The following is a 23,522-nucleotide window of genomic DNA, read 5'->3' on the forward strand; positions in this document are numbered from 1 at the left end:
CTTGATCTTCTGGCGGAAGAGTTAGGCAGCCTGGTTCAGGCTGGTTTTGTTCAAGGAACTTGTGGTCAAAAACGTTAAGGGTAAAATTTACTCTGTAATCTGATAATTTTCTGGGACCTAGGTTGTTTTCATAGTAGAGGGTTTTACTTCTCATTAAACATATTCTTGCATTTTGATGTGTCTATTGTGATGGGAGGTTATATGTAAGAAGCCCGGCTAGCTCAGTTCGGTAGAGCATGAGACTCTTAATCTCAGGGTCGTGGGTTCGAGCCCCACGTTGGGCTATTGAGCTTTCAAGAATAGGAATTGAGCACCCGCATGTTGATCAAAGTCTTAGTTCTACTAAAGCTTAAATTGTTATTTATTAAAGGAAACATCAGAACATTTATATAACGTAGGTTTCAAACACACCAATCAAACATCTACAGCTGATGAGAAAATTATGTTTTGTATTGAATCCATCAATTTGTCTAGATTATATCCTAAACTAGAATTGAAAACTGCAAGAGACTCGATCCCTAACCAATGAATAGCATGAGTGTGCTTGATCTTCTGGCGAAAGAGTTAGGCAGCCTGGTTCAGGCTGGTTTTGTTCAAGGAATTTGTGGTCAAAAACGTTAAGGGTAAAACTCACTCTGTAAACTGATCATTTTCTCAGACCTAGGTTGTTTTCATACTAGAGGGCTTTACTTCTCATAAAACATATTCTTGCATTTTGATGTTTCTATTGTGATGGGAGGTTATAAGGAAGAAGCCCGGCTAGCTCAGTTGGGTAGAGCATGAGACTCTTAATCTCAGGGTCGTGGGTTCGAGCCCCACGTTGGGCTATTGAGCTTTCAAGAATAGGAATTGAGCACCCGCATGTTGATCAAAGTCTTAGTTCTACTAAAGCTTAAATTGTTCCTTATTAAAGGAAACATCAGAACATTTATATAACGTAGGTTTCAGACACACCAATCAAACATCTACAGCTGATGAGAAAATTATGTTTTGGATTGAATCCATCAATTTGTCTAGATTATATCCTAAACTAGAATTGAAGACTGTAAGAGACTTGATCCCTAACCAATGAATAGCATGAGTGTGCTTGATCTTCTGGCGGAAGAGTTAGGCAGCCTGGTTCAGGCTGGTTTTGTTCAAGGAACTTGTGGTCAAAAACGTTAAGGGTAAAATTTACTCTGTAATCTGATAATTTTCTGGGACCTAGGTTGTTTTCATAGTAGAGGGTTTTACTTCTCATTAAACATATTCTTGCATTTTGATGTTTCTATTGTGATGGGAGGTTATATGTAAGAAGCCCGGCTAGCTCAGTTCGGTAGAGCATGAGACTCTTAATCTCAGGGTCGTGGGTTCGAGCCCCACGTTGGGCTATTGAGCTTTCAAGAATAGGAATTGAGCACCCGCATGTTGATCAAAGTCTTAGTTCTACTAAAGCTTAAATTGTTATTTATTAAAGGAAACATCAGAACATTTATATAACGTAGGTTTCAAACACACCAATCAAACATCTACAGCTGATGAGAAAATTATGTTTTGTATTGAATCCATCAATTTGTCTAGATTATATCCTAAACTAGAATTGCAAAGTGCAAGAGACTCGATCCCTAACCAATGAATAGCATGAGTGTGCTTGATCTTCTGGCGAAAGAGTTAGGCAGCCTGGTTCAGGCTGGTTTTGTTCAAGGAATTTGTGGTCAAAAACGTTAAGGGTAAAACTCACTCTGTAAACTGATCATTTTCTCAGACCTAGGTTGTTTTCATACTAGAGGGCTTTACTTCTCATGAAACATATTCTTGCATTCTAACATCTCCATCGCTATGTGAAGTTTTAAGGAAAAAGCATGGCTAGCTCAGTTCGGTAGAGCATGAGACTCTTAATCTCAGGGTCGTGGGTTGGAGCCCTACGTTGGGCTATGGAGCTTTTAAGATTAGGAATTGAGCACCAGCATGCTGATCAAATTCTTAGCTTAAAAGACTCTTTATTAAAGGAAACATCAGAGCATATACATTCCATAGGTATCACACACACCAATCAAACATCAACGGCTGATCAGAAAATTATGTATATATTGAATCCATCAATTTGTTTAGTTTATATAGTTTAACTAAAATGGAAAACTGTAACAGATTGAATCCATAACAATTAACAAGCATGCATGTGTTTTATCTTCTGGCGAAAGAGTTAGGCAAGATGGTCCAGGCTGGTTTTGTTCACGGAACTTGTGGTCAAAAACGTTAAGGGTAAAACTTACTCTGTAATCTGATAATTTTCTCAGACCTAGGTTGTTTTCATAGTAGAGGGTTTTACTTCTCATTAAACATATTCTTGCATTTTGATGTTTTTATTGTGATGGGAGGTTATAAGGAAGAAGCCCGGCTAGCTCAGTTCGGTAGAGCATGAGACTCTTAATCTCAGGGTCGTGGGTTCGAGCCCCACGTTGGGCTATTGAGCTTTCAAGAATAGGAATTGAGCACCCGCATGTTGATCAAAGTCTTAGTTCTACTAAAGCTTAAATTGTTCCTTATTAAAGGAAACATCAGAACATTTATATAACGTAGGTTTCAGACACACCAATCAAACATCTACAGCTGATGAGAAAATTATGTTTTGGATTGAATCCATCAATTTGTCTAGATTATATCCTAAACTAGAATTGAAAACTGTAAGAGACTTGATCCCTAACCAATGAATAGCATGAGTGTGCTTGATCTTCTGGCGGAAGAGTTAGGCAGCCTGGTTCAGGCTGGTTTTGTTCAAGGAACTTGTGGTCAAAAACGTTAAGGGTAAAATTTACTCTGTAATCTGATAATTTTCTGGGACCTAGGTTGTTTTCATAGTAGAGGGTTTTACTTCTCATTAAACATATTCTTGCATTTTGATGTTTCTATTGTGATGGGAGGTTATATGTAAGAAGCCCGGCTAGCTCAGTTCGGTAGAGCATGAGACTCTTAATCTCAGGGTCGTGGGTTCGAGCCCCACGTTGGGCTATTGAGCTTTCAAGAATAGGAATTGAGCACCCGCATGTTGATCAAAGTCTTAGTTCTACTAAAGCTTAAATTGTTATTTATTAAAGGAAACATCAGAACATTTATATAACGTAGGTTTCAAACACACCAATCAAACATCTACAGCTGATGAGAAAATTATGTTTTGTATTGAATCCATCAATTTGTCTAGATTATATCCTAAACTAGAATTGCAAAGTGCAAGAGACTCGATCCCTAACCAATGAATAGCATGAGTGTGCTTGATCTTCTGGCGAAAGAGTTAGGCAGCCTGGTTCAGGCTGGTTTTGTTCAAGGAATTTGTGGTCAAAAACGTTAAGGGTAAAACTCACTCTGTAAACTGATCATTTTCTCAGACCTAGGTTGTTTTCATACTAGAGGGCTTTACTTCTCATAAAACATATTCTTGCATTCTAACATCTCCATCGCTATGTGAAGTTTTAAGGAAAAAGCATGGCTAGCTCAGTTCGGTAGAGCATGAGACTCTTAATCTCAGGGTCGTGGGTTGGAGCCCTACGTTGGGCTATGGAGCTTTTAAGATTAGGAATTGAGCACCAGCATGCTGATCAAATTCTTAGCTTAAAAGACTTTATTAAAGGAAACATCAGAGCATATACATTCCATAGGTATCACACACACCAATCAAACATCAACGGCTGATCAGAAAATTATGTATATATTGAATCCATCAATTTGTTTAGTTTATATAGTTTAACTAAAATGGAAAACTGTAACAGATTGAATCCATAACAATTAACAAGCATGCATGTGTTTTATCTTCTGGCGAAAGAGTTAGGCAAGATGGTCCAGGCTGGTTTTGTTCACGGAACTTGTGGTCAAAAACGTTAAGGGTAAAACGTACTCTGTAATCTGATAATTTTCTCAGACCTAGGTTGTTTTCATAGTAGAGGGTTTTACTTCTCATTAAACATATTCTTGCATTTTGATGTTTTTATTGTGATGGGAGGTTATAAGGAAGAAGCCCGGCTAGCTCAGTTCGGTAGAGCATGAGACTCTTAATCTCAGGGTCGTGGGTTTGAGCCCCACATTGGGCTATTGAGCTTTCAAGAATAGGAATTGAGCACCCGCATGTTGATCAAAGTCTTAGTTCTACTAAAGCTTAAATTGTTATTTATTAAAGGAAACATCAGAACATTTATATAACGTAGGTTTCAAACACACCAATCAAACATCTACAGCTGATGAGAAAATTATGTTTTGTATTGAATCCATCAATTTGTCTAGATTATATCCTAAACTAGAATTGCAAAGTGCAAGAGACTCGATCCCTAACCAATGAATAGCATGAGTGTGCTTGATCTTCTGGCGAAAGAGTTAGGCAGCCTGGTTCAGGCTGGTTTTGTTCAAGGAATTTGTGGTCAAAAACGTTAAGGGTAAAACTCACTCTGTAAACTGATCATTTTCTCAGACCTAGGTTGTTTTCATACTAGAGGGCTTTACTTCTCATGAAACATATTCTTGCATTCTAACATCTCCATCGCTATGTGAAGTTTTAAGGAAAAAGCATGGCTAGCTCAGTTCGGTAGAGCATGAGACTCTTAATCTCAGGGTCGTGGGTTGGAGCCCTACGTTGGGCTATGGAGCTTTTAAGATTAGGAATTGAGCACCAGCATGCTGATCAAATTCTTAGCTTAAAAGACTCTTTATTAAAGGAAACATCAGAGCATATACATTCCATAGGTATCACACACACCAATCAAACATCAACGGCTGATCAGAAAATTATGTATATATTGAATCCATCAATTTGTTTAGTTTATATAGTTTAACTAAAATGGAAAACTGTAACAGATTGAATCCATAACAATTAACAAGCATGCATGTGTTTTATCTTCTGGCGAAAGAGTTAGGCAAGATGGTCCAGGCTGGTTTTGTTCACGGAACTTGTGGTCAAAAACGTTAAGGGTAAAACTTACTCTGTAATCTGATAATTTTCTCAGACCTAGGTTGTTTTCATAGTAGAGGGTTTTACTTCTCATTAAACATATTCTTGCATTTTGATGTTTTTATTGTGATGGGAGGTTATAAGGAAGAAGCCCGGCTAGCTCAGTTCGGTAGAGCATGAGACTCTTAATCTCAGGGTCGTGGGTTCGAGCCCCACGTTGGGCTATTGAGCTTTCAAGAATAGGAATTGAGCACCCGCATGTTGATCAAAGTCTTAGTTCTACTAAAGCTTAAATTGTTCCTTATTAAAGGAAACATCAGAACATTTATATAACGTAGGTTTCAGACACACCAATCAAACATCTACAGCTGATGAGAAAATTATGTTTTGGATTGAATCCATCAATTTGTCTAGATTATATCCTAAACTAGAATTGAAAACTGTAAGAGACTTGATCCCTAACCAATGAATAGCATGAGTGTGCTTGATCTTCTGGCGGAAGAGTTAGGCAGCCTGGTTCAGGCTGGTTTTGTTCAAGGAACTTGTGGTCAAAAACGTTAAGGGTAAAATTTACTCTGTAATCTGATAATTTTCTGGGACCTAGGTTGTTTTCATAGTAGAGGGTTTTACTTCTCATTAAACATATTCTTGCATTTTGATGTTTCTATTGTGATGGGAGGTTATATGTAAGAAGCCCGGCTAGCTCAGTTCGGTAGAGCATGAGACTCTTAATCTCAGGGTCGTGGGTTCGAGCCCCACGTTGGGCTATTGAGCTTTCAAGAATAGGAATTGAGCACCCGCATGTTGATCAAAGTCTTAGTTCTACTAAAGCTTAAATTGTTATTTATTAAAGGAAACATCAGAACATTTATATAACGTAGGTTTCAAACACACCAATCAAACATCTACAGCTGATGAGAAAATTATGTTTTGTATTGAATCCATCAATTTGTCTAGATTATATCCTAAACTAGAATTGCAAAGTGCAAGAGACTCGATCCCTAACCAATGAATAGCATGAGTGTGCTTGATCTTCTGGCGAAAGAGTTAGGCAGCCTGGTTCAGGCTGGTTTTGTTCAAGGAATTTGTGGTCAAAAACGTTAAGGGTAAAACTCACTCTGTAAACTGATCATTTTCTCAGACCTAGGTTGTTTTCATACTAGAGGGCTTTACTTCTCATAAAACATATTCTTGCATTCTAACATCTCCATCGCTATGTGAAGTTTTAAGGAAAAAGCATGGCTAGCTCAGTTCGGTAGAGCATGAGACTCTTAATCTCAGGGTCGTGGGTTGGAGCCCTACGTTGGGCTATGGAGCTTTTAAGATTAGGAATTGAGCACCAGCATGCTGATCAAATTCTTAGCTTAAAAGACTTTATTAAAGGAAACATCAGAGCATATACATTCCATAGGTATCACACACACCAATCAAACATCAACGGCTGATCAGAAAATTATGTATATATTGAATCCATCAATTTGTTTAGTTTATATAGTTTAACTAAAATGGAAAACTGTAACAGATTGAATCCATAACAATTAACAAGCATGCATGTGTTTTATCTTCTGGCGAAAGAGTTAGGCAAGATGGTCCAGGCTGGTTTTGTTCACGGAACTTGTGGTCAAAAACGTTAAGGGTAAAACGTACTCTGTAATCTGATAATTTTCTCAGACCTAGGTTGTTTTCATAGTAGAGGGTTTTACTTCTCATTAAACATATTCTTGCATTTTGATGTTTTTATTGTGATGGGAGGTTATAAGGAAGAAGCCCGGCTAGCTCAGTTCGGTAGAGCATGAGACTCTTAATCTCAGGGTCGTGGGTTTGAGCCCCACATTGGGCTATTGAGCTTTCAAGAATAGGAATTGAGCACCCGCATGTTGATCAAAGTCTTAGTTCTACTAAAGCTTAAATTGTTATTTATTAAAGGAAACATCAGAACATTTATATAACGTAGGTTTCAAACACACCAATCAAACATCTACAGCTGATGAGAAAATTATGTTTTGTATTGAATCCATCAATTTGTCTAGATTATATCCTAAACTAGAATTGCAAAGTGCAAGAGACTCGATCCCTAACCAATGAATAGCATGAGTGTGCTTGATCTTCTGGCGAAAGAGTTAGGCAGCCTGGTTCAGGCTGGTTTTGTTCAAGGAATTTGTGGTCAAAAACGTTAAGGGTAAAACTCACTCTGTAAACTGATCATTTTCTCAGACCTAGGTTGTTTTCATACTAGAGGGCTTTACTTCTCATGAAACATATTCTTGCATTCTAACATCTCCATCGCTATGTGAAGTTTTAAGGAAAAAGCATGGCTAGCTCAGTTCGGTAGAGCATGAGACTCTTAATCTCAGGGTCGTGGGTTGGAGCCCTACGTTGGGCTATGGAGCTTTTAAGATTAGGAATTGAGCACCAGCATGCTGATCAAATTCTTAGCTTAAAAGACTCTTTATTAAAGGAAACATCAGAGCATATACATTCCATAGGTATCACACACACCAATCAAACATCAACGGCTGATCAGAAAATTATGTATATATTGAATCCATCAATTTGTTTAGTTTATATAGTTTAACTAAAATGGAAAACTGTAACAGATTGAATCCATAACAATTAACAAGCATGCATGTGTTTTATCTTCTGGCGAAAGAGTTAGGCAAGATGGTCCAGGCTGGTTTTGTTCACGGAACTTGTGGTCAAAAACGTTAAGGGTAAAACTTACTCTGTAATCTGATAATTTTCTCAGACCTAGGTTGTTTTCATAGTAGAGGGTTTTACTTCTCATTAAACATATTCTTGCATTTTGATGTTTTTATTGTGATGGGAGGTTATAAGGAAGAAGCCCGGCTAGCTCAGTTCGGTAGAGCATGAGACTCTTAATCTCAGGGTCGTGGGTTCGAGCCCCACGTTGGGCTATTGAGCTTTCAAGAATAGGAATTGAGCACCCGCATGTTGATCAAAGTCTTAGTTCTACTAAAGCTTAAATTGTTCCTTATTAAAGGAAACATCAGAACATTTATATAACGTAGGTTTCAGACACACCAATCAAACATCTACAGCTGATGAGAAAATTATGTTTTGGATTGAATCCATCAATTTGTCTAGATTATATCCTAAACTAGAATTGAAAACTGTAAGAGACTTGATCCCTAACCAATGAATAGCATGAGTGTGCTTGATCTTCTGGCGGAAGAGTTAGGCAGCCTGGTTCAGGCTGGTTTTGTTCAAGGAACTTGTGGTCAAAAACGTTAAGGGTAAAATTTACTCTGTAATCTGATAATTTTCTGGGACCTAGGTTGTTTTCATAGTAGAGGGTTTTACTTCTCATTAAACATATTCTTGCATTTTGATGTTTCTATTGTGATGGGAGGTTATATGTAAGAAGCCCGGCTAGCTCAGTTCGGTAGAGCATGAGACTCTTAATCTCAGGGTCGTGGGTTCGAGCCCCACGTTGGGCTATTGAGCTTTCAAGAATAGGAATTGAGCACCCGCATGTTGATCAAAGTCTTAGTTCTACTAAAGCTTAAATTGTTATTTATTAAAGGAAACATCAGAACATTTATATAACGTAGGTTTCAAACACACCAATCAAACATCTACAGCTGATGAGAAAATTATGTTTTGTATTGAATCCATCAATTTGTCTAGATTATATCCTAAACTAGAATTGCAAAGTGCAAGAGACTCGATCCCTAACCAATGAATAGCATGAGTGTGCTTGATCTTCTGGCGAAAGAGTTAGGCAGCCTGGTTCAGGCTGGTTTTGTTCAAGGAACTTGTGGTCAAAAACGTTAAGGGTAAAACTCACTCTGTAAACTGATCATTTTCTCAGACCTAGGTTGTTTTCATACTAGAGGGCTTTACTTCTCATGAAACATATTCTTGCATTCTAACATCTCCATCGCTATGTGAAGTTTTAAGGAAAAAGCATGGCTAGCTCAGTTCGGTAGAGCATGAGACTCTTAATCTCAGGGTCGTGGGTTGGAGCCCTACGTTGGGCTATGGAGCTTTTAAGATTAGGAATTGAGCACCAGCATGCTGATCAAATTCTTAGCTTAAAAGACTTTATTAAAGGAAACATCAGAGCATATACATTCCATAGGTATCACACACACCAATCAAACATCAACGGCTGATCAGAAAATTATGTATATATTGAATCCATCAATTTGTTTAGTTTATATAGTTTAACTAAAATGGAAAACTGTAACAGATTGAATCCATAACAATTAACAAGCATGCATGTGTTTTATCTTCTGGCGAAAGAGTTAGGCAAGATGGTCCAGGCTGGTTTTGTTCACGGAACTTGTGGTCAAAAACGTTAAGGGTAAAACTTACTCTGTAATCTGATAATTTTCTCAGACCTAGGTTGTTTTCATAGTAGAGGGTTTTACTTCTCATTAAACATATTCTTGCATTTTGATGTTTTTATTGTGATGGGAGGTTATAAGGAAGAAGCCCGGCTAGCTCAGTTCGGTAGAGCATGAGACTCTTAATCTCAGGGTCGTGGGTTCGAGCCCCACGTTGGGCTATTGAGCTTTCAAGAATAGGAATTGAGCACCCGCATGTTGATCAAAGTCTTAGTTCTACTAAAGCTTAAATTGTTCCTTATTAAAGGAAACATCAGAACATTTATATAACGTAGGTTTCAGACACACCAATCAAACATCTACAGCTGATGAGAAAATTATGTTTTGGATTGAATCCATCAATTTGTCTAGATTATATCCTAAACTAGAATTGAAAACTGTAAGAGACTTGATCCCTAACCAATGAATAGCATGAGTGTGCTTGATCTTCTGGCGGAAGAGTTAGGCAGCCTGGTTCAGGCTGGTTTTGTTCAAGGAACTTGTGGTCAAAAACGTTAAGGGTAAAATTTACTCTGTAATCTGATAATTTTCTGGGACCTAGGTTGTTTTCATAGTAGAGGGTTTTACTTCTCATTAAACATATTCTTGCATTTTGATGTTTCTATTGTGATGGGAGGTTATATGTAAGAAGCCCGGCTAGCTCAGTTCGGTAGAGCATGAGACTCTTAATCTCAGGGTCGTGGGTTCGAGCCCCACGTTGGGCTATTGAGCTTTCAAGAATAGGAATTGAGCACCCGCATGTTGATCAAAGTCTTAGTTCTACTAAAGCTTAAATTGTTATTTATTAAAGGAAACATCAGAACATTTATATAACGTAGGTTTCAAACACACCAATCAAACATCTACAGCTGATGAGAAAATTATGTTTTGTATTGAATCCATCAATTTGTCTAGATTATATCCTAAACTAGAATTGCAAAGTGCAAGAGACTCGATCCCTAACCAATGAATAGCATGAGTGTGCTTGATCTTCTGGCGAAAGAGTTAGGCAGCCTGGTTCAGGCTGGTTTTGTTCAAGGAACTTGTGGTCAAAAACGTTAAGGGTAAAACTCACTCTGTAAACTGATCATTTTCTCAGACCTAGGTTGTTTTCATACTAGAGGGCTTTACTTCTCATAAAACATATTCTTGCATTCTAACATCTCCATCGCTATGTGAAGTTTTAAGGAAAAAGCATGGCTAGCTCAGTTCGGTAGAGCATGAGACTCTTAATCTCAGGGTCGTGGGTTGGAGCCCTACGTTGGGCTATGGAGCTTTTAAGATTAGGAATTGAGCACCAGCATGCTGATCAAATTCTTAGCTTAAAAGACTTTATTAAAGGAAACATCAGAGCATATACATTCCATAGGTATCACACACACCAATCAAACATCAACGGCTGATCAGAAAATTATGTATATATTGAATCCATCAATTTGTTTAGTTTATATAGTTTAACTAAAATGGAAAACTGTAACAGATTGAATCCATAACAATTAACAAGCATGCATGTGTTTTATCTTCTGGCGAAAGAGTTAGGCAAGATGGTCCAGGCTGGTTTTGTTCACGGAACTTGTGGTCAAAAACGTTAAGGGTAAAACGTACTCTGTAATCTGATAATTTTCTCAGACCTAGGTTGTTTTCATAGTAGAGGGTTTTACTTCTCATTAAACATATTCTTGCATTTTGATGTTTTTATTGTGATGGGAGGTTATAAGGAAGAAGCCCGGCTAGCTCAGTTCGGTAGAGCATGAGACTCTTAATCTCAGGGTCGTGGGTTCGAGCCCCACGTTGGGCTATTGAGCTTTCAAGAATAGGAATTGAGCACCCGCATGTTGATCAAAGTCTTAGTTCTACTAAAGCTTAAATTGTTCCTTATTAAAGGAAACATCAGAACATTTATATAACGTAGGTTTCAGACACACCAATCAAACATCTACAGCTGATGAGAAAATTATGTTTTGGATTGAATCCATCAATTTGTCTAGATTATATCCTAAACTAGAATTGAAAACTGTAAGAGACTTGATCCCTAACCAATGAATAGCATGAGTGTGCTTGATCTTCTGGCGAAAGAGTTAGGCAAGATGGTCCAGGCTGGTTTTGTTCACGGAACTTGTGGTCAAAAACGTTAAGGGTAAAACTTACTCTGTAATCTGATAATTTTCTCAGACCTAGGTTGTTTTCATAGTAGAGGGTTTTACTTCTCATTAAACATATTCTTGCATTTTGATGTTTTTATTGTGATGGGAGGTTACAAGAAGAAGAAGAAGAAGAAGAAGAAGAAGAAGAAGAAGAAGCCCGGCTAGCTCAGTTCGGTAGAGCATGAGACTCTTAATCTCAGGGTCGTGGGTTCGAGCCCCACGTCGGGCTATGGAGCACCAGCATGCTGATCAAAGTCTTAGTTTTACTAAAGCTTAAATTGTTTTTTATTAAAGGAAACATCAGAGCATATACATAACATAGGTTTCAGACACACCAATCAAACATCTACAGCTGATAAGAAAATTATGTTTTGGATTGAATCCATCAATTTGTCTAGATTATATTCTAAACTAGAATTGAAAACTGCAAGCGACTCGATCCCTAACCAATGAATAGCATGAGTGTGCTTGATCTTCTGGCGAAAGAGTTAGGCAGCCTGGTTCAGGCTGGTTTTGTTCAAGGAACTTGTGGTCAAAAACGTTAAGGGTAAAACTTACTCTGTAAATTGATCATTTTCTCAGACCTAGGTTGTTTTCATACTAGAGGGCTTTATTTCTCATGAAACATATTCTTGCATTCTAACATCTCCATCGTGATGTGAAGTTTTAAGGAAGAAGCATGGCTAGCTCAGTTCGGCAGAACATGAGACTCTTAATCTCAGGGTCGTGGTTTTGGAGCCCTACGTTGGGCTATGGAGCTTTTAAGATTAGGAATTGAGCACCAGCATGCTGATCAAAGTCTTGGCTTAAAAGACTCTTTATTAAAGGAAACATCAGAGCATATACATTCCATAGGTATCACACACACCAATCAAACATCAACGGCTGATCAGAAAATTATGTATATATTGACTCCATCAATTTGTATAGTTTATATAGCTTAACTATAATGGAAAACTGCAAAAGATTGAATCCATAACAATTAACAAGCATGCATGTGTTTAATCTTCTGGCGAAAGAGTTAGGCAAGATGGTTCAGGCTGGTTTTGTTCACGGAACTTGTGGTCAAAAACGATAATGGTAAAACTTACTCTGTAATCTGATAATTTTCTCAGACCTAGGTTGTTTTCATAGTAGAGGGTTTTACTTCTCATTAAACATGTTTTTGCATTTTGATGTTTCTGTTGTGATGGGAGGTTATATGGAAGATGGCCGGCTGGCTCAGTTCGGTAGAGCATGAGACTCTTAATCTCAGGGTCGTGGGTTCGAGCCCCACGTTGGGCTATGGAGCTTTCAAGAATAGGAATTGAGCACCCGCATGTTGATCAAAGTCTTAGTTCTACTAAAGCTTAAATTGTTATTTATTAAAGGAAACATCAGAACATTTATATAACGTAGGTTTCAAACACACCAATCAAACATCTACAGCTGATGAGAAAATTATGTTTTGTATTGAATCCATCAATTTGTCTAGATTATATCCTAAACTAGAATTGAAAACTGCAAGAGACTCGATCCCTAACCAATGAATAGCATGAGTGTGCTTGATCTTCTGGCGAAAGAGTTAGGCAGCCTGGTTCAGGCTGGTTTTGTTCAAGGAACTTGTGGTCAAAAACGTTAAGGGTAAAATTTACTCTGTAATCTGATAATTTTCTGGGACCTAGGTTGTTTTCATAGTAGAGGGTTTTACTTCTCATTAAACATATTCTTGCATTTTGATGTTTCTATTGTGATGGGAGGTTATATGTAAGAAGCCCGGCTAGCTCAGTTCGGTAGAGCATGAGACTCTTAATCTCAGGGTCGTGGGTTCGAGCCCCACGTTGGGCTATTGAGCTTTCAAGAATAGGAATTGAGCACCCGCATGTTGATCAAAGTCTTAGTTCTACTAAAGCTTAAATTGTTATTTATTAAAGGAAACATCAGAACATTTATATAACGTAGGTTTCAAACACACCAATCAAACATCTACAGCTGATGAGAAAATTATGTTTTGTATTGAATCCATCAATTTGTCTAGATTATATCCTAAACTAGAATTGCAAAGTGCAAGAGACTCGATCCCTAACCAATGAATAGCATGAGTGTGCTTGATCTTCTGGCGAAAGAGTTAGGCAGCCTGGTTCAGGCTGGTTTTGTTCAAGGAACTTGTGGTCAAAAACGTTAAGGGTAAAACTCACTCTGTAAACTGATCATTTTCTCAGACCTAGGTTGTTTTCATACTAGAGGGCTTTACTTCTCATAAAACATATTCTTGCATTCTAACATCTCCATCGCTATGTGAAGTTTTAAGGAAAAAGCATGGCTAGCTCAGTTCGGTAGAGCATGAGACTCTTAATCTCAGGGTCGTGGGTTGGAGCCCTACGTTGGGCTATGGAGCTTTTAAGATTAGGAATTGAGCACCAGCATGCTGATCAAATTCTTAGCTTAAAAGACTTTATTAAAGGAAACATCAGAGCATATACATTCCATAGGTATCACACACACCAATCAAACATCAACGGCTGATCAGAAAATTATGTATATATTGAATCCATCAATTTGTTTAGTTTATATAGTTTAACTAAAATGGAAAACTGTAACAGATTGAATCCATAACAATTAACAAGCATGCATGTGTTTTATCTTCTGGCGAAAGAGTTAGGCAAGATGGTCCAGGCTGGTTTTGTTCACGGAACTTGTGGTCAAAAACGTTAAGGGTAAAACGTACTCTGTAATCTGATAATTTTCTCAGACCTAGGTTGTTTTCATAGTAGAGGGTTTTACTTCTCATTAAACATATTCTTGCATTTTGATGTTTTTATTGTGATGGGAGGTTATAAGGAAGAAGCCCGGCTAGCTCAGTTCGGTAGAGCATGAGACTCTTAATCTCAGGGTCGTGGGTTCGAGCCCCACGTTGGGCTATTGAGCTTTCAAGAATAGGAATTGAGCACCCGCATGTTGATCAAAGTCTTAGTTCTACTAAAGCTTAAATTGTTCCTTATTAAAGGAAACATCAGAACATTTATATAACGTAGGTTTCAGACACACCAATCAAACATCTACAGCTGATGAGAAAATTATGTTTTGGATTGAATCCATCAATTTGTCTAGATTATATCCTAAACTAGAATTGAAAACTGTAAGAGACTTGATCCCTAACCAATGAATAGCATGAGTGTGCTTGATCTTCTGGCGAAAGAGTTAGGCAAGATGGTCCAGGCTGGTTTTGTTCACGGAACTTGTGGTCAAAAACGTTAAGGGTAAAACTTACTCTGTAATCTGATAATTTTCTCAGACCTAGGTTGTTTTCATAGTAGAGGGTTTTACTTCTCATTAAACATATTCTTGCATTTTGATGTTTTTATTGTGATGGGAGGTTACAAGAAGAAGAAGAAGAAGAAGAAGAAGAAGAAGAAGAAGAAGAAGAAGCCCGGCTAGCTCAGTTCGGTAGAGCATGAGACTCTTAATCTCAGGGTCGTGGGTTCGAGCCCCACGTCGGGCTATGGAGCACCAGCATGCTGATCAAAGTCTTAGTTTTACTAAAGCTTAAATTGTTTTTTATTAAAGGAAACATCAGAGCATATACATAACATAGGTTTCAGACACACCAATCAAACATCTACAGCTGATAAGAAAATTATGTTTTGGATTGAATCCATCAATTTGTCTAGATTATATTCTAAACTAGAATTGAAAACTGCAAGCGACTCGATCCCTAACCAATGAATAGCATGAGTGTGCTTGATCTTCTGGCGAAAGAGTTAGGCAGCCTGGTTCAGGCTGGTTTTGTTCAAGGAACTTGTGGTCAAAAACGTTAAGGGTAAAACTTACTCTGTAAATTGATCATTTTCTCAGACCTAGGTTGTTTTCATACTAGAGGGCTTTATTTCTCATGAAACATATTCTTGCATTCTAACATCTCCATCGTGATGTGAAGTTTTAAGGAAGAAGCATGGCTAGCTCAGTTCGGCAGAACATGAGACTCTTAATCTCAGGGTCGTGGTTTTGGAGCCCTACGTTGGGCTATGGAGCTTTTAAGATTAGGAATTGAGCACCAGCATGCTGATCAAAGTCTTGGCTTAAAAGACTCTTTATTAAAGGAAACATCAGAGCATATACATTCCATAGGTATCACACACACCAATCAAACATCAACGGCTGATCAGAAAATTATGTATATATTGACTCCATCAATTTGTATAGTTTATATAGCTTAACTATAATGGAAAACTGCAAAAGATTGAATCCATAACAATTAACAAGCATGCATGTGTTTAATCTTCTGGCGAAAGAGTTAGGCAAGATGGTTCAGGCTGGTTTTGTTCACGGAACTTGTGGTCAAAAACGATAATGGTAAAACTTACTCTGTAATCTGATAATTTTCTCAGACCTAGGTTGTTTTCATAGTAGAGGGTTTTACTTCTCATTAAACATGTTTTTGCATTTTGATGTTTCTGTTGTGATGGGAGGTTATATGGAAGATGGCCGGCTGGCTCAGTTCGGTAGAGCATGAGACTCTTAATCTCAGGGTCGTGGGTTCGAGCCCCACGTTGGGCTATGGAGCTTTCAAGAATAGGAATTGAGCACCCGCATGTTGATCAAAGTCTTAGTTCTACTAAAGCTTAAATTGTTATTTATTAAAGGAAACATCAGAACATTTATATAACGTAGGTTTCAAACACACCAATCAAACATCTACAGCTGATGAGAAAATTATGTTTTGTATTGAATCCATCAATTTGTCTAGATTATATCCTAAACTAGAATTGAAAACTGCAAGAGACTCGATCCCTAACCAATGAATAGCATGAGTGTGCTTGATCTTCTGGCGAAAGAGTTAGGCAGCCTGGTTCAGGCTGGTTTTGTTCAAGGAACTTGTGGTCAAAAACGTTAAGGGTAAAACTTACTCTGTAAATTGATCATTTTCTCAGACCTAGGTTGTTTTCATACTAGTGGGCTTTATTTCTCATGAAACATATTCTTGCATTCTAACATCTCCATCGTGATGTGAAGTTTCAAGGTAGAAGCCTGGCTAGCTAAGCTCGGTAGAGCATGAGACTCTTAATCTCAGGGTGGTGGGTTCGAGCCCCACGTTGGGCTATGAAGCTTTTAAGATTAGGAATTGAGCACCAGCATGCTGATCAAAGTCTTGGCTTAAAAGACTCTTTATTAAAGGAAACATCAGAGCATATACATTCCATAGGTATCACACACACCAATCAAACATCAACGGCTGATCAGAAAATTATGTATATATTGAATCCATCAATTTGTCTAGTTTATATAGCTTAACTATAATGGAAAACTGCAACAGATTGAATCCATAACAATTAACAAGCATGCATGTGTTTTATCTTCTGGTGAAAGAGTTAGGCAGCCTGGTTCAGGCTGGTTTTGTTGAAGGAACTTGTGGTCAAAAACGTTAAGGGTAAAACTTACTCTGTAAACTGATCATTTTCTCAGACCTAGGTTGTTTTCATACTAGAGGGTTTTACTTCTCATTAAACATGTTCTTGCATTTTGATGTTTCTATTGTGATGGGAGGTTATATGGAAGAAGCCCGGCTAGCTCAGTTCGGTAGAGCATGAGACTCTTAATCTCAGGGTCGTGGGTTTAAGCCCCACGTTGGGCTATTGAGCTTTCAAGAATAGGAATTGAGCACCCCCATGTTGATCAAAGTCTTTGTTCTACTAAAGCTTAAATTGTTCCTTATTAAAGGAAACATCAGAACATTTATATAACGTAGTTTTCAAACACACCAATCAAACATCTACAGCTGATGAGAAAATTATTTTTTGTATTGAATCCATCAATTTGTCTAGATTATATCCTAAACTAGAATTGAAAACTGCAAGAGACTCGATCCCTAACCAATGAATAGCATGAGTGTGCTTGATCTTCTGGCGGAAGAGTGAGGCAGCCTGGTTCAGGCTGGTTTTGTTCAAGGAACTTGTGGTCAAGAACTTTAAGGGTAAAACATACTCTGTAATCTGATAATTTTCTCGGACCTAGGTTGTTTTCATAGTAGAGGGTTGTACTTCTCATTAAACATATTCTTGCATTTTGATGTTTCTATTGTGATGGGAAGTTAAAAGGAAGAAGCCCGGCTAGTTCAGTTCGGTAGAGCATGAGACTCTTAATCTCAGGGTCGTGGGTTCGAGCCCCACGTCGGGCTATGGAGCACCAGCATGCTGATCAAAGTCTTAGTTTTACTAAAGCTTAAATTGTTTTTTATTAAAGGAAACATCAGAGCATATACATAACATAGGTTTCAGACACACCAATCAAACATCTACAGCTGATAAGAAAATTATGTTTTGGATTGAATCCATCAATTTGTCTAGATTATATTCTAAACTAGAATTGAAAACTGCAAGCGACTCGATCCCTAACCAATGAATAGCATGAGTGTGCTTGATCTTCTGGCGAAAGAGTTAGGCAGCCTGTTTCAGGCTGGTTTTGTTCAAGGAACTTGTGGTCAAAAACGTTAAGGGTAAAACTTACTCTGTAAACTGATCATTTTCTCGGACCTAGGTTGTTTTCATAGTAGAGGGTTTTACTTCTCATTAAACATATTCTTGCATTTTGATGTTTATATTGTGATGGGAGGTTATATGGAAGAAGCCCGGCTAGCTCAGTTCGGTAGAGCATGAGACTCTTAATCTCAGGGTCGTGGGTTCAAGCCCCACGTTGGGCTGTTGATCTTTCAAGAATAGGAATTGAGCACCCCCATGTTGATCAAAGTCTTTGTTCTACTAAGCCCCACGTTGGGCTATGGAGCACCAGCATGCTGATCAAAGTCTTAGTTCTACGAAAGCTTAAATTGTTCCTTATTAAAGGAAAAATCTGAACATTTATATTGACGTTTCAAACACACCAATCAAACATCTACAGCTGATGAGAAAATTATGTTTTGGATTGAATCCATCAATTTGTCTAGATTATATCCTAAACTAGGATTGAAAACTGCAAGAGACTCGATCCCTAACCAATGAATAGCATGAGTGTGCTTGATCTTCTGGCGAAAGAGTTAGGCAGCCTGGTTCAGCCTGGTTTTGTTCAAGGAACTTGTGGTCAAAAACGTTAACCCTCGTGTTGTCCCTGCTTCCCCATGCTGTTGGCTGTGAGCGTTTGGGTAGCGATTTGACTAACGCTTGTTTGCAATACCCTGCTTCAAACACACAGACGCATGCGCACACGCACAGCCCACCACACATCAGCTCGCGCACGAAGGGCAATAGAAAAGCGAACAGCCCTTGCAGATGTATTTGTCACACCCGCTCCGAGTTGCGTGCCGGTGTGACGTAGGACCCCTGGGATGCCCGCGTTGGCGAGTCTCATCGACCTTGGTCTCTGAGACCCGAAGGCTCGCGCTGAGGGGCTTGCGCGGCCGCTCGCGTTGAGGACCGTCTCTCCCATCGGCGTCCCCGTGACCCTGAGACTCGCGGAGCCGGGCCTGTCCGGTTTCCCGCGTCGTGTCCTCGAGCCTGTTCTTGCTCCGTGATGAGAAGAAGAAGAAGAAGAAGAAGAAGAAGAAGAAGAAGAAGAAGAAGAAGAAGAAGAAGAAGAAGAAGAAAAAAAAACACATTTTTATTATTTCTCTTATAGCTGAACGACTCGCGAGGCTGGACCGACCCGGCTGCCAGTGTCGTGCACTCGAGACTGTTCTTGCTCGGTGATGAGAAGAAGGAGAAGGAGAAGGAGAAGAAAAAGAAGACTCGTGCGCAGTAATAATAATAAAAAAGAAACACATTTTTATTATTTCTCTTATAGCTGCAAGACACACGCAAAGACGTAGGGCCGGTGTGACATGAGGCCGGTCGCTTGTCGGTCGGGGTCCCTGTGACCCTTAGACTCGCGACGTTGGACCGACCCGGCTCCCTCCGTTGCGTAATGGAACCTGTCCCAGCTTTCAAACGCACGCGCACACGTGCACACGCACAGCCCACCACACATCAGCACGCGCAAGAAGGGCAATAGAAAAGGGAACAGCCCTTGCAGATGTATTTGTCACACCCGCGGCACTTTGTGTGAGTTTTACAGTCCTTGTTCCTGGGGCATATCTGACACCTCTTCCTCTTGCTCGCGGCGAGCGGGGCCGCGGCGGCCGCGACGGCCAGGGCTAGACTGGAGGCCGGACCCTGGGATTGTTGCTGTTGCTGTCGTTGTTGCTGTCTTTGTTCTTGTCGCTGCGGGACTAGGGCCGGAGGGGCAGCCGGACGCTCGGGCCGAGCGTCGTCTCGGTCGCTGTCATCGTCTCTCTGCTCGGCGGCGGCTGCGGCGGCCGCGGCCACTTTCACGGCCTTCACGACCGCGGCGGACGCCTCGGTGCGTGGAACGCGCTCCCGCCGCGCGATGTAAGGCGCCACGAGAGCCTTTCCTAGCCACTCAAGGAACACCCTGCGCTTTTTCCGCTTGCCCGGCATCCAGTCGGGGTTGACCTCTCGCCATATCACAAAGGCGTTGTAGGAAGAGACGTCGAGGATGTTGTGGAAGACGACCAGGGGCCAGCGCGCGGTCATCCTCCTGCAGCTGTACGTTCCGATCACCTTGTCCAGGTTGTCCACGCCTCCTTTGTTGCGGTTGTAGTCCAGGACGACGACCGGTTTGCCGTCCGCGCGGTAGCTGACGTCGGCCTCCGAGTGCCGCGTGCTCAGGAGCACCACGTTCCTGTTTTTCTTCCTCGGGACGTACGACACCAGAGTGGCGGCGGGCGTGAAGGCGAACACGGAGGAGAACGCCGCTCGTCCCTTGACGGCGAGCAGCCGGGGCGGGAGCTCGGGCTTGTTCTTCCGAACCGTGCCGACCACGGTGACGTTCCTCTCCAGGAGCTGCCGCGCGAGTTCGTAGGAGGTGAAGTAATTGTCGCACGTGACGTTGCGCCCGCTCAGTCCCTCCGTGAGGTCGAGCACGACCCGCAGCCCCAGGTTCCTCTCCGGACGCCCGCCGCTCGGCTTTCCGGTGTAGACTTGCATCTTCCAAGCGTAGCTTGATCTGGCGTCGCACGCCACCCACGACTTGATCCCGTATTTCGCCGGCTTGCTGGGCATGTACTGTCGGAAAGGACAGCGGCCTGGCGCGAGTGAGCGCGTGTGTGTGAGCGCGTGTGTGTGAGCGCATGTGTGTGAGCGCGTGTGTGTGTGTGTGTGTGTGTGTGGGGGGGGGGGGGGGACAAACATGAATATCGACAATATCTTCGGCGGCGCGTACTCGAGCCTGTTGTTGCTCCGTGATGCGAATGACAAGAAGAAGAAGAAGAAGAAGAAGAAGAAGAAGAAGAAGAAGAAGAAAAAGACTCTTGCTCAGTGGTAATATCAATAAAGGAAGAAGGAAATTCATTTGTATTCTTTTTTTATAGCTGCACAGGACCCACGCGAAGACGTAGGGCCTGTAGCACGTCGGCCGGGGTCCCGGTGACCCGAGGGCACGCGCCGCGAGCATCCCCGGCTGCCAGCGGCGCGTACTCGAGCCTGTTGTTGCTCGGTGATGCGAACGACAAGAAGAAGAGGAGGAAGAAGAAGAAGAAGAAGAAGAAGAAGAAGAAGAAGAAGAAGAAGAAAGCTCAGAGTCGCCAGGTGCATACAGTCGGACAACCGACGAGGCCACGTAACATAACGCAGTGACTAAAAATACACAACCAAAAATGAATTGTAAAGAACAGAATGACAAAAAGAATAACCTCTGAACGGAACCAGTTGCTCGTCCACGGTCACTTCGGGCCCCGTGTTGTAGAGGAGCGGCAGCCTCGCCGCCCAAGCGTCCCAGACCTCTCGCACGGCCGCCAATTTGTCGGAGGCGCGTCTCTCGTGTCTCGTCTCGCGGTCGTCGAATCGCAGCAGTCTGGAGTACGTGTGAAAGACCTTCAGGGGCATCGTGGCGCGGAATATCGCGCGGCCGCTCTCGGCGTCCCACAGGCTGGCGGCTGCCTCGCCCCGGGACCTGTACATGCCCGCCAAGATCAGCAGCCCCACGTAGGCGCGCAGGTCGGTCGCGTCCATCCCTTTCCAGCCGTCGCCGTATTTCCGACGACCCTCCAGATTAGTCATCTCCAGGACGATGTTCTCTACCGTCGGCGTGACGAACAGGCCGAACGTTGAGACCGCGTCGCTGACGCCGGATGTCGCGTGCGTCGTGGGATCCGGGTAAGGGACCCCGACGGGCAGAGCGGAGGACCTAGATGAGGAGGCGGAGCGGCCCTCTCGGTGGTACGCCGTCGAGGACCATGATATTTCTCCGTTTTTGGACAGGAAGGTCTCTCTTTCCACGTGTCCTCCTTCTTCTCCTGCTTCTTCTCCTGCTCCTTCTCCTTCTTCTCCTTCTACTCCTTCTTCTCCTTCTTCTTCTTCTTCTTCTTCTTCTGCCGAGGATGTGCACGATGAGGACTCTGCCGCAGCGGGGTCACGCACCGGGTCGTAGTCGTCGTCGACGCAGTCGTCGGTGTCTTCTTCGTCTTCTTCTTCGTCTTCTTCTTCGTCTTCCTCGTCTTCTTCGTCTTGGTCCTCTGCCTGTTCAGAGGATTGTCGCCAGGAGAACAGCTGTTGGAGAACCTGGTCTCTGGTGAAACGCTCTTGACGTGACATCGCGTGACCTCGTCAGGGACAACGGCACGGTGTTGTACCGACTTGTACCACGGATGCATTGTTAGTAACGCCCTTCTCTCCGAGCGGCGAAGACGTAGGGCCTGTAGCACGTCGGCCGGGGTCCCGGTGACCCGAGGGCACGCGCCGCGAGCGTCCCCGGCTGCCAGCGGCGCGTACTCGAGCCTGTTGTTGCTCGGTGATGCGAACGACAAGAAGAAGAGGAAGAAGAAGAAGAAGAAGAAGAAGAAGAAGAAGAAGAAGAAGAAGAAGAAGAAGAAGAAAAAGACTCTTGCTCAGTGGTAATATCAATAAAGGAAGAAGGAAATTCATTTGTATTCTTTTTTATAGCTGCACAGGACCGACGCGAAGACGTAGGGCCTGTAGCACGTCGGCCGGGGTCCCGGTGACCCGAGGGCACGCGCCGCGAGCATCCCCGGCTGCCAGCGGCGCGTACTCGAGCCTGTTGTTGCTCGGTGATGCGAACGACAAGAAGAAGAGGAAGAAGAAGAAGAAGAAGAAGAAGAAGAAGAAGAAGAAGAAGAAGAAGAAGAAGAAAATGAAGTGGCACACGTTTTTTCTAAAAATTATTTGTATTGCTGCACGCCACGCACAAAGACGGGAGACTGTCACACACACACAAACACATGCTAGGTCAACCAGACCCTGGGACAACACAAGGGTTAAAACTCCACAATTGTTTGAGTGTTTGCTTTTCTACAAGGTAAGAACAGAGTGCACCGTTCCCAGCGGCATTGCAATGCTAGGTCGATGCGTGGAGAGAAGGGAGCAAGCTCCAAATTTCTGCTCCTCTTGCCAAAAATCTGCTTAATATGTAGTCCTCATATAGAGGACATATCAGATATTAAACTGATAAGAACAGATACTACACTTGATCTTAGCCAAAAGGCCGAGAAGCGATAATCCACAAGTGTTGGATGTCCACGCCAAGCTCTTGGCGCAAATCTCCCTTGCTGTGGTACCCCGTTTGTAGGTGTGCATAACAATGGCTGCTGCTCATCACCTCCGCCTAAGCTCTCCTTTGTGGACACTTGATTTCTGACCTAGACAATTCTTTGACTTTTCACAATTTCATAAGGCTCAGCCATAAAGCAAAGCCTGCCAAAAATAGATTCAACTCATGTTTGTTCCTCTCCACGGAAGTCTTTAGTAAAAGGCGAAAGACTTGTGCGTTATGAAGAGAAACCAGAGTCAGCATGGCCCTCTGTTCGAGAGCAGCGGTGGAGCCTCTCGGTCACAGTCACCACCTACGCGGTGGGCCTCTCTTTGCTTTCCGCATGTCAGATTCTAGTATACAACATTCCCACCACGCCGCCATCTGCCAACCAAAATTATACAAGTCTTTATTTGCTCCTGCCCTGACTAGTGATTGGCTTTTAAGCCTTTTTAAGCGATACATCCCTGAACCAATTACATTGGGTCCAAAAAGCTGACTCTGCTTTCTCACCAAGTCTCCCAGAGGATCTTGAGTGAAAACCAGTTTCAGTTTTTGACAAACGCTTCTGATTCAATTTGGAATCCAGTTGAAGCTCATTGTGAC

General features: G+C 41.7%; 1 protein-coding gene and 23 non-coding genes across 24 annotated transcripts; 21 read left to right on the forward strand and 3 right to left on the reverse strand.

Annotated features, from left to right (window-relative positions):
- The first annotated feature begins 210 nt into the window (after positions 1-210).
- Positions 211-284, forward strand: trnak-cuu (transfer RNA lysine (anticodon CUU)). The gene has a single exon. It is a non-coding gene; the product is annotated as a tRNA-Lys (tRNA).
- A 469-nt stretch (positions 285-753) lies between these two features.
- Positions 754-827, forward strand: trnak-cuu (transfer RNA lysine (anticodon CUU)). Its single transcript has one exon. It is a non-coding gene; the product is annotated as a tRNA-Lys (tRNA).
- A 469-nt stretch (positions 828-1,296) lies between these two features.
- trnak-cuu (transfer RNA lysine (anticodon CUU)) lies at positions 1,297-1,370 on the forward strand. Its single transcript has one exon. It is a non-coding gene; the product is annotated as a tRNA-Lys (tRNA).
- Positions 1,371-2,371: 1,001 nt separating this feature from the next.
- On the forward strand, positions 2,372-2,445 carry trnak-cuu (transfer RNA lysine (anticodon CUU)). The gene has a single exon. It is a non-coding gene; the product is annotated as a tRNA-Lys (tRNA).
- Positions 2,446-2,914: 469 nt separating this feature from the next.
- On the forward strand, positions 2,915-2,988 carry trnak-cuu (transfer RNA lysine (anticodon CUU)). The gene has a single exon. It is a non-coding gene; the product is annotated as a tRNA-Lys (tRNA).
- Positions 2,989-5,062: 2,074 nt separating this feature from the next.
- trnak-cuu (transfer RNA lysine (anticodon CUU)) lies at positions 5,063-5,136 on the forward strand. The gene has a single exon. It is a non-coding gene; the product is annotated as a tRNA-Lys (tRNA).
- A 469-nt stretch (positions 5,137-5,605) lies between these two features.
- trnak-cuu (transfer RNA lysine (anticodon CUU)) lies at positions 5,606-5,679 on the forward strand. The gene has a single exon. It is a non-coding gene; the product is annotated as a tRNA-Lys (tRNA).
- Positions 5,680-7,753: 2,074 nt separating this feature from the next.
- On the forward strand, positions 7,754-7,827 carry trnak-cuu (transfer RNA lysine (anticodon CUU)). The gene has a single exon. It is a non-coding gene; the product is annotated as a tRNA-Lys (tRNA).
- A 469-nt stretch (positions 7,828-8,296) lies between these two features.
- trnak-cuu (transfer RNA lysine (anticodon CUU)) lies at positions 8,297-8,370 on the forward strand. The gene has a single exon. It is a non-coding gene; the product is annotated as a tRNA-Lys (tRNA).
- Positions 8,371-9,369: 999 nt separating this feature from the next.
- trnak-cuu (transfer RNA lysine (anticodon CUU)) lies at positions 9,370-9,443 on the forward strand. The gene has a single exon. It is a non-coding gene; the product is annotated as a tRNA-Lys (tRNA).
- A 469-nt stretch (positions 9,444-9,912) lies between these two features.
- On the forward strand, positions 9,913-9,986 carry trnak-cuu (transfer RNA lysine (anticodon CUU)). The gene has a single exon. It is a non-coding gene; the product is annotated as a tRNA-Lys (tRNA).
- Positions 9,987-10,985: 999 nt separating this feature from the next.
- trnak-cuu (transfer RNA lysine (anticodon CUU)) lies at positions 10,986-11,059 on the forward strand. Its single transcript has one exon. It is a non-coding gene; the product is annotated as a tRNA-Lys (tRNA).
- A 501-nt stretch (positions 11,060-11,560) lies between these two features.
- trnak-cuu (transfer RNA lysine (anticodon CUU)) lies at positions 11,561-11,634 on the forward strand. Its single transcript has one exon. It is a non-coding gene; the product is annotated as a tRNA-Lys (tRNA).
- Positions 11,635-12,615: 981 nt separating this feature from the next.
- On the forward strand, positions 12,616-12,689 carry trnak-cuu (transfer RNA lysine (anticodon CUU)). Its single transcript has one exon. It is a non-coding gene; the product is annotated as a tRNA-Lys (tRNA).
- Positions 12,690-13,158: 469 nt separating this feature from the next.
- Positions 13,159-13,232, forward strand: trnak-cuu (transfer RNA lysine (anticodon CUU)). The gene has a single exon. It is a non-coding gene; the product is annotated as a tRNA-Lys (tRNA).
- Positions 13,233-14,231: 999 nt separating this feature from the next.
- On the forward strand, positions 14,232-14,305 carry trnak-cuu (transfer RNA lysine (anticodon CUU)). Its single transcript has one exon. It is a non-coding gene; the product is annotated as a tRNA-Lys (tRNA).
- Positions 14,306-14,812: 507 nt separating this feature from the next.
- trnak-cuu (transfer RNA lysine (anticodon CUU)) lies at positions 14,813-14,886 on the forward strand. Its single transcript has one exon. It is a non-coding gene; the product is annotated as a tRNA-Lys (tRNA).
- Positions 14,887-15,867: 981 nt separating this feature from the next.
- On the forward strand, positions 15,868-15,941 carry trnak-cuu (transfer RNA lysine (anticodon CUU)). The gene has a single exon. It is a non-coding gene; the product is annotated as a tRNA-Lys (tRNA).
- Positions 15,942-16,942: 1,001 nt separating this feature from the next.
- On the forward strand, positions 16,943-17,016 carry trnak-cuu (transfer RNA lysine (anticodon CUU)). Its single transcript has one exon. It is a non-coding gene; the product is annotated as a tRNA-Lys (tRNA).
- Positions 17,017-17,485: 469 nt separating this feature from the next.
- Positions 17,486-17,559, forward strand: trnak-cuu (transfer RNA lysine (anticodon CUU)). Its single transcript has one exon. It is a non-coding gene; the product is annotated as a tRNA-Lys (tRNA).
- A 448-nt stretch (positions 17,560-18,007) lies between these two features.
- Positions 18,008-18,081, forward strand: trnak-cuu (transfer RNA lysine (anticodon CUU)). Its single transcript has one exon. It is a non-coding gene; the product is annotated as a tRNA-Lys (tRNA).
- Positions 18,082-18,721: 640 nt separating this feature from the next.
- LOC128426426 (piggyBac transposable element-derived protein 4) lies at positions 18,722-22,023 on the reverse strand. The gene is made up of 4 exons (XM_053413284.1): positions 21,890-22,023; positions 21,064-21,557; positions 19,468-20,457; positions 18,722-18,876 (listed from the first exon to the last, which is right to left on the reverse strand). The coding sequence occupies exons 1-4, from the start codon at positions 22,021-22,023 to the stop codon at positions 18,722-18,724; spliced, it is 1,773 nt and encodes a 590-aa protein (XP_053269259.1).
- Positions 22,024-22,691: 668 nt separating this feature from the next.
- LOC128427576 (U2 spliceosomal RNA) lies at positions 22,692-22,883 on the reverse strand. Its single transcript, XR_008333467.1, has one exon. It is a non-coding gene; the product is annotated as a U2 spliceosomal RNA (small nuclear RNA).
- A 180-nt stretch (positions 22,884-23,063) lies between these two features.
- LOC128427723 (U5 spliceosomal RNA) lies at positions 23,064-23,176 on the reverse strand. The gene has a single exon (XR_008333577.1). It is a non-coding gene; the product is annotated as a U5 spliceosomal RNA (small nuclear RNA).
- Positions 23,177-23,522: the final 346 nt, after the last annotated feature.

The sequence above is a fragment of the Pleuronectes platessa genome, chromosome 21 (assembly GCF_947347685.1).
Source record: "Pleuronectes platessa chromosome 21, fPlePla1.1, whole genome shotgun sequence".
NCBI classification, from domain to species: Eukaryota; Metazoa; Chordata; class Actinopteri; order Pleuronectiformes; family Pleuronectidae; genus Pleuronectes; species Pleuronectes platessa.

What these genes read in the sequence shown, in the direction of transcription:
- LOC128426426 (XM_053413284.1), bottom strand. Translation starts at nt 22,023, where the DNA reads ATGCATCCGTGGTACAAGTCGGTACAACACCGTGCCGTTGTCCCTGAC. An exon ending in GCAACTGGTTCCGTTCAGAG is followed by an intron (nt 20,458 to 21,063) that starts GTTATTCTTTTT and finishes CACTCGCGCCAG; the next exon opens with GCCGCTGTCCTTTCCGACAG. An exon ending in CGCGGCCCCGCTCGCCGCGA is followed by an intron (nt 18,877 to 19,467) that starts GCAAGAGGAAGA and finishes TCACGGAGCAAG; the next exon opens with AACAGGCTCGAGGACACGAC.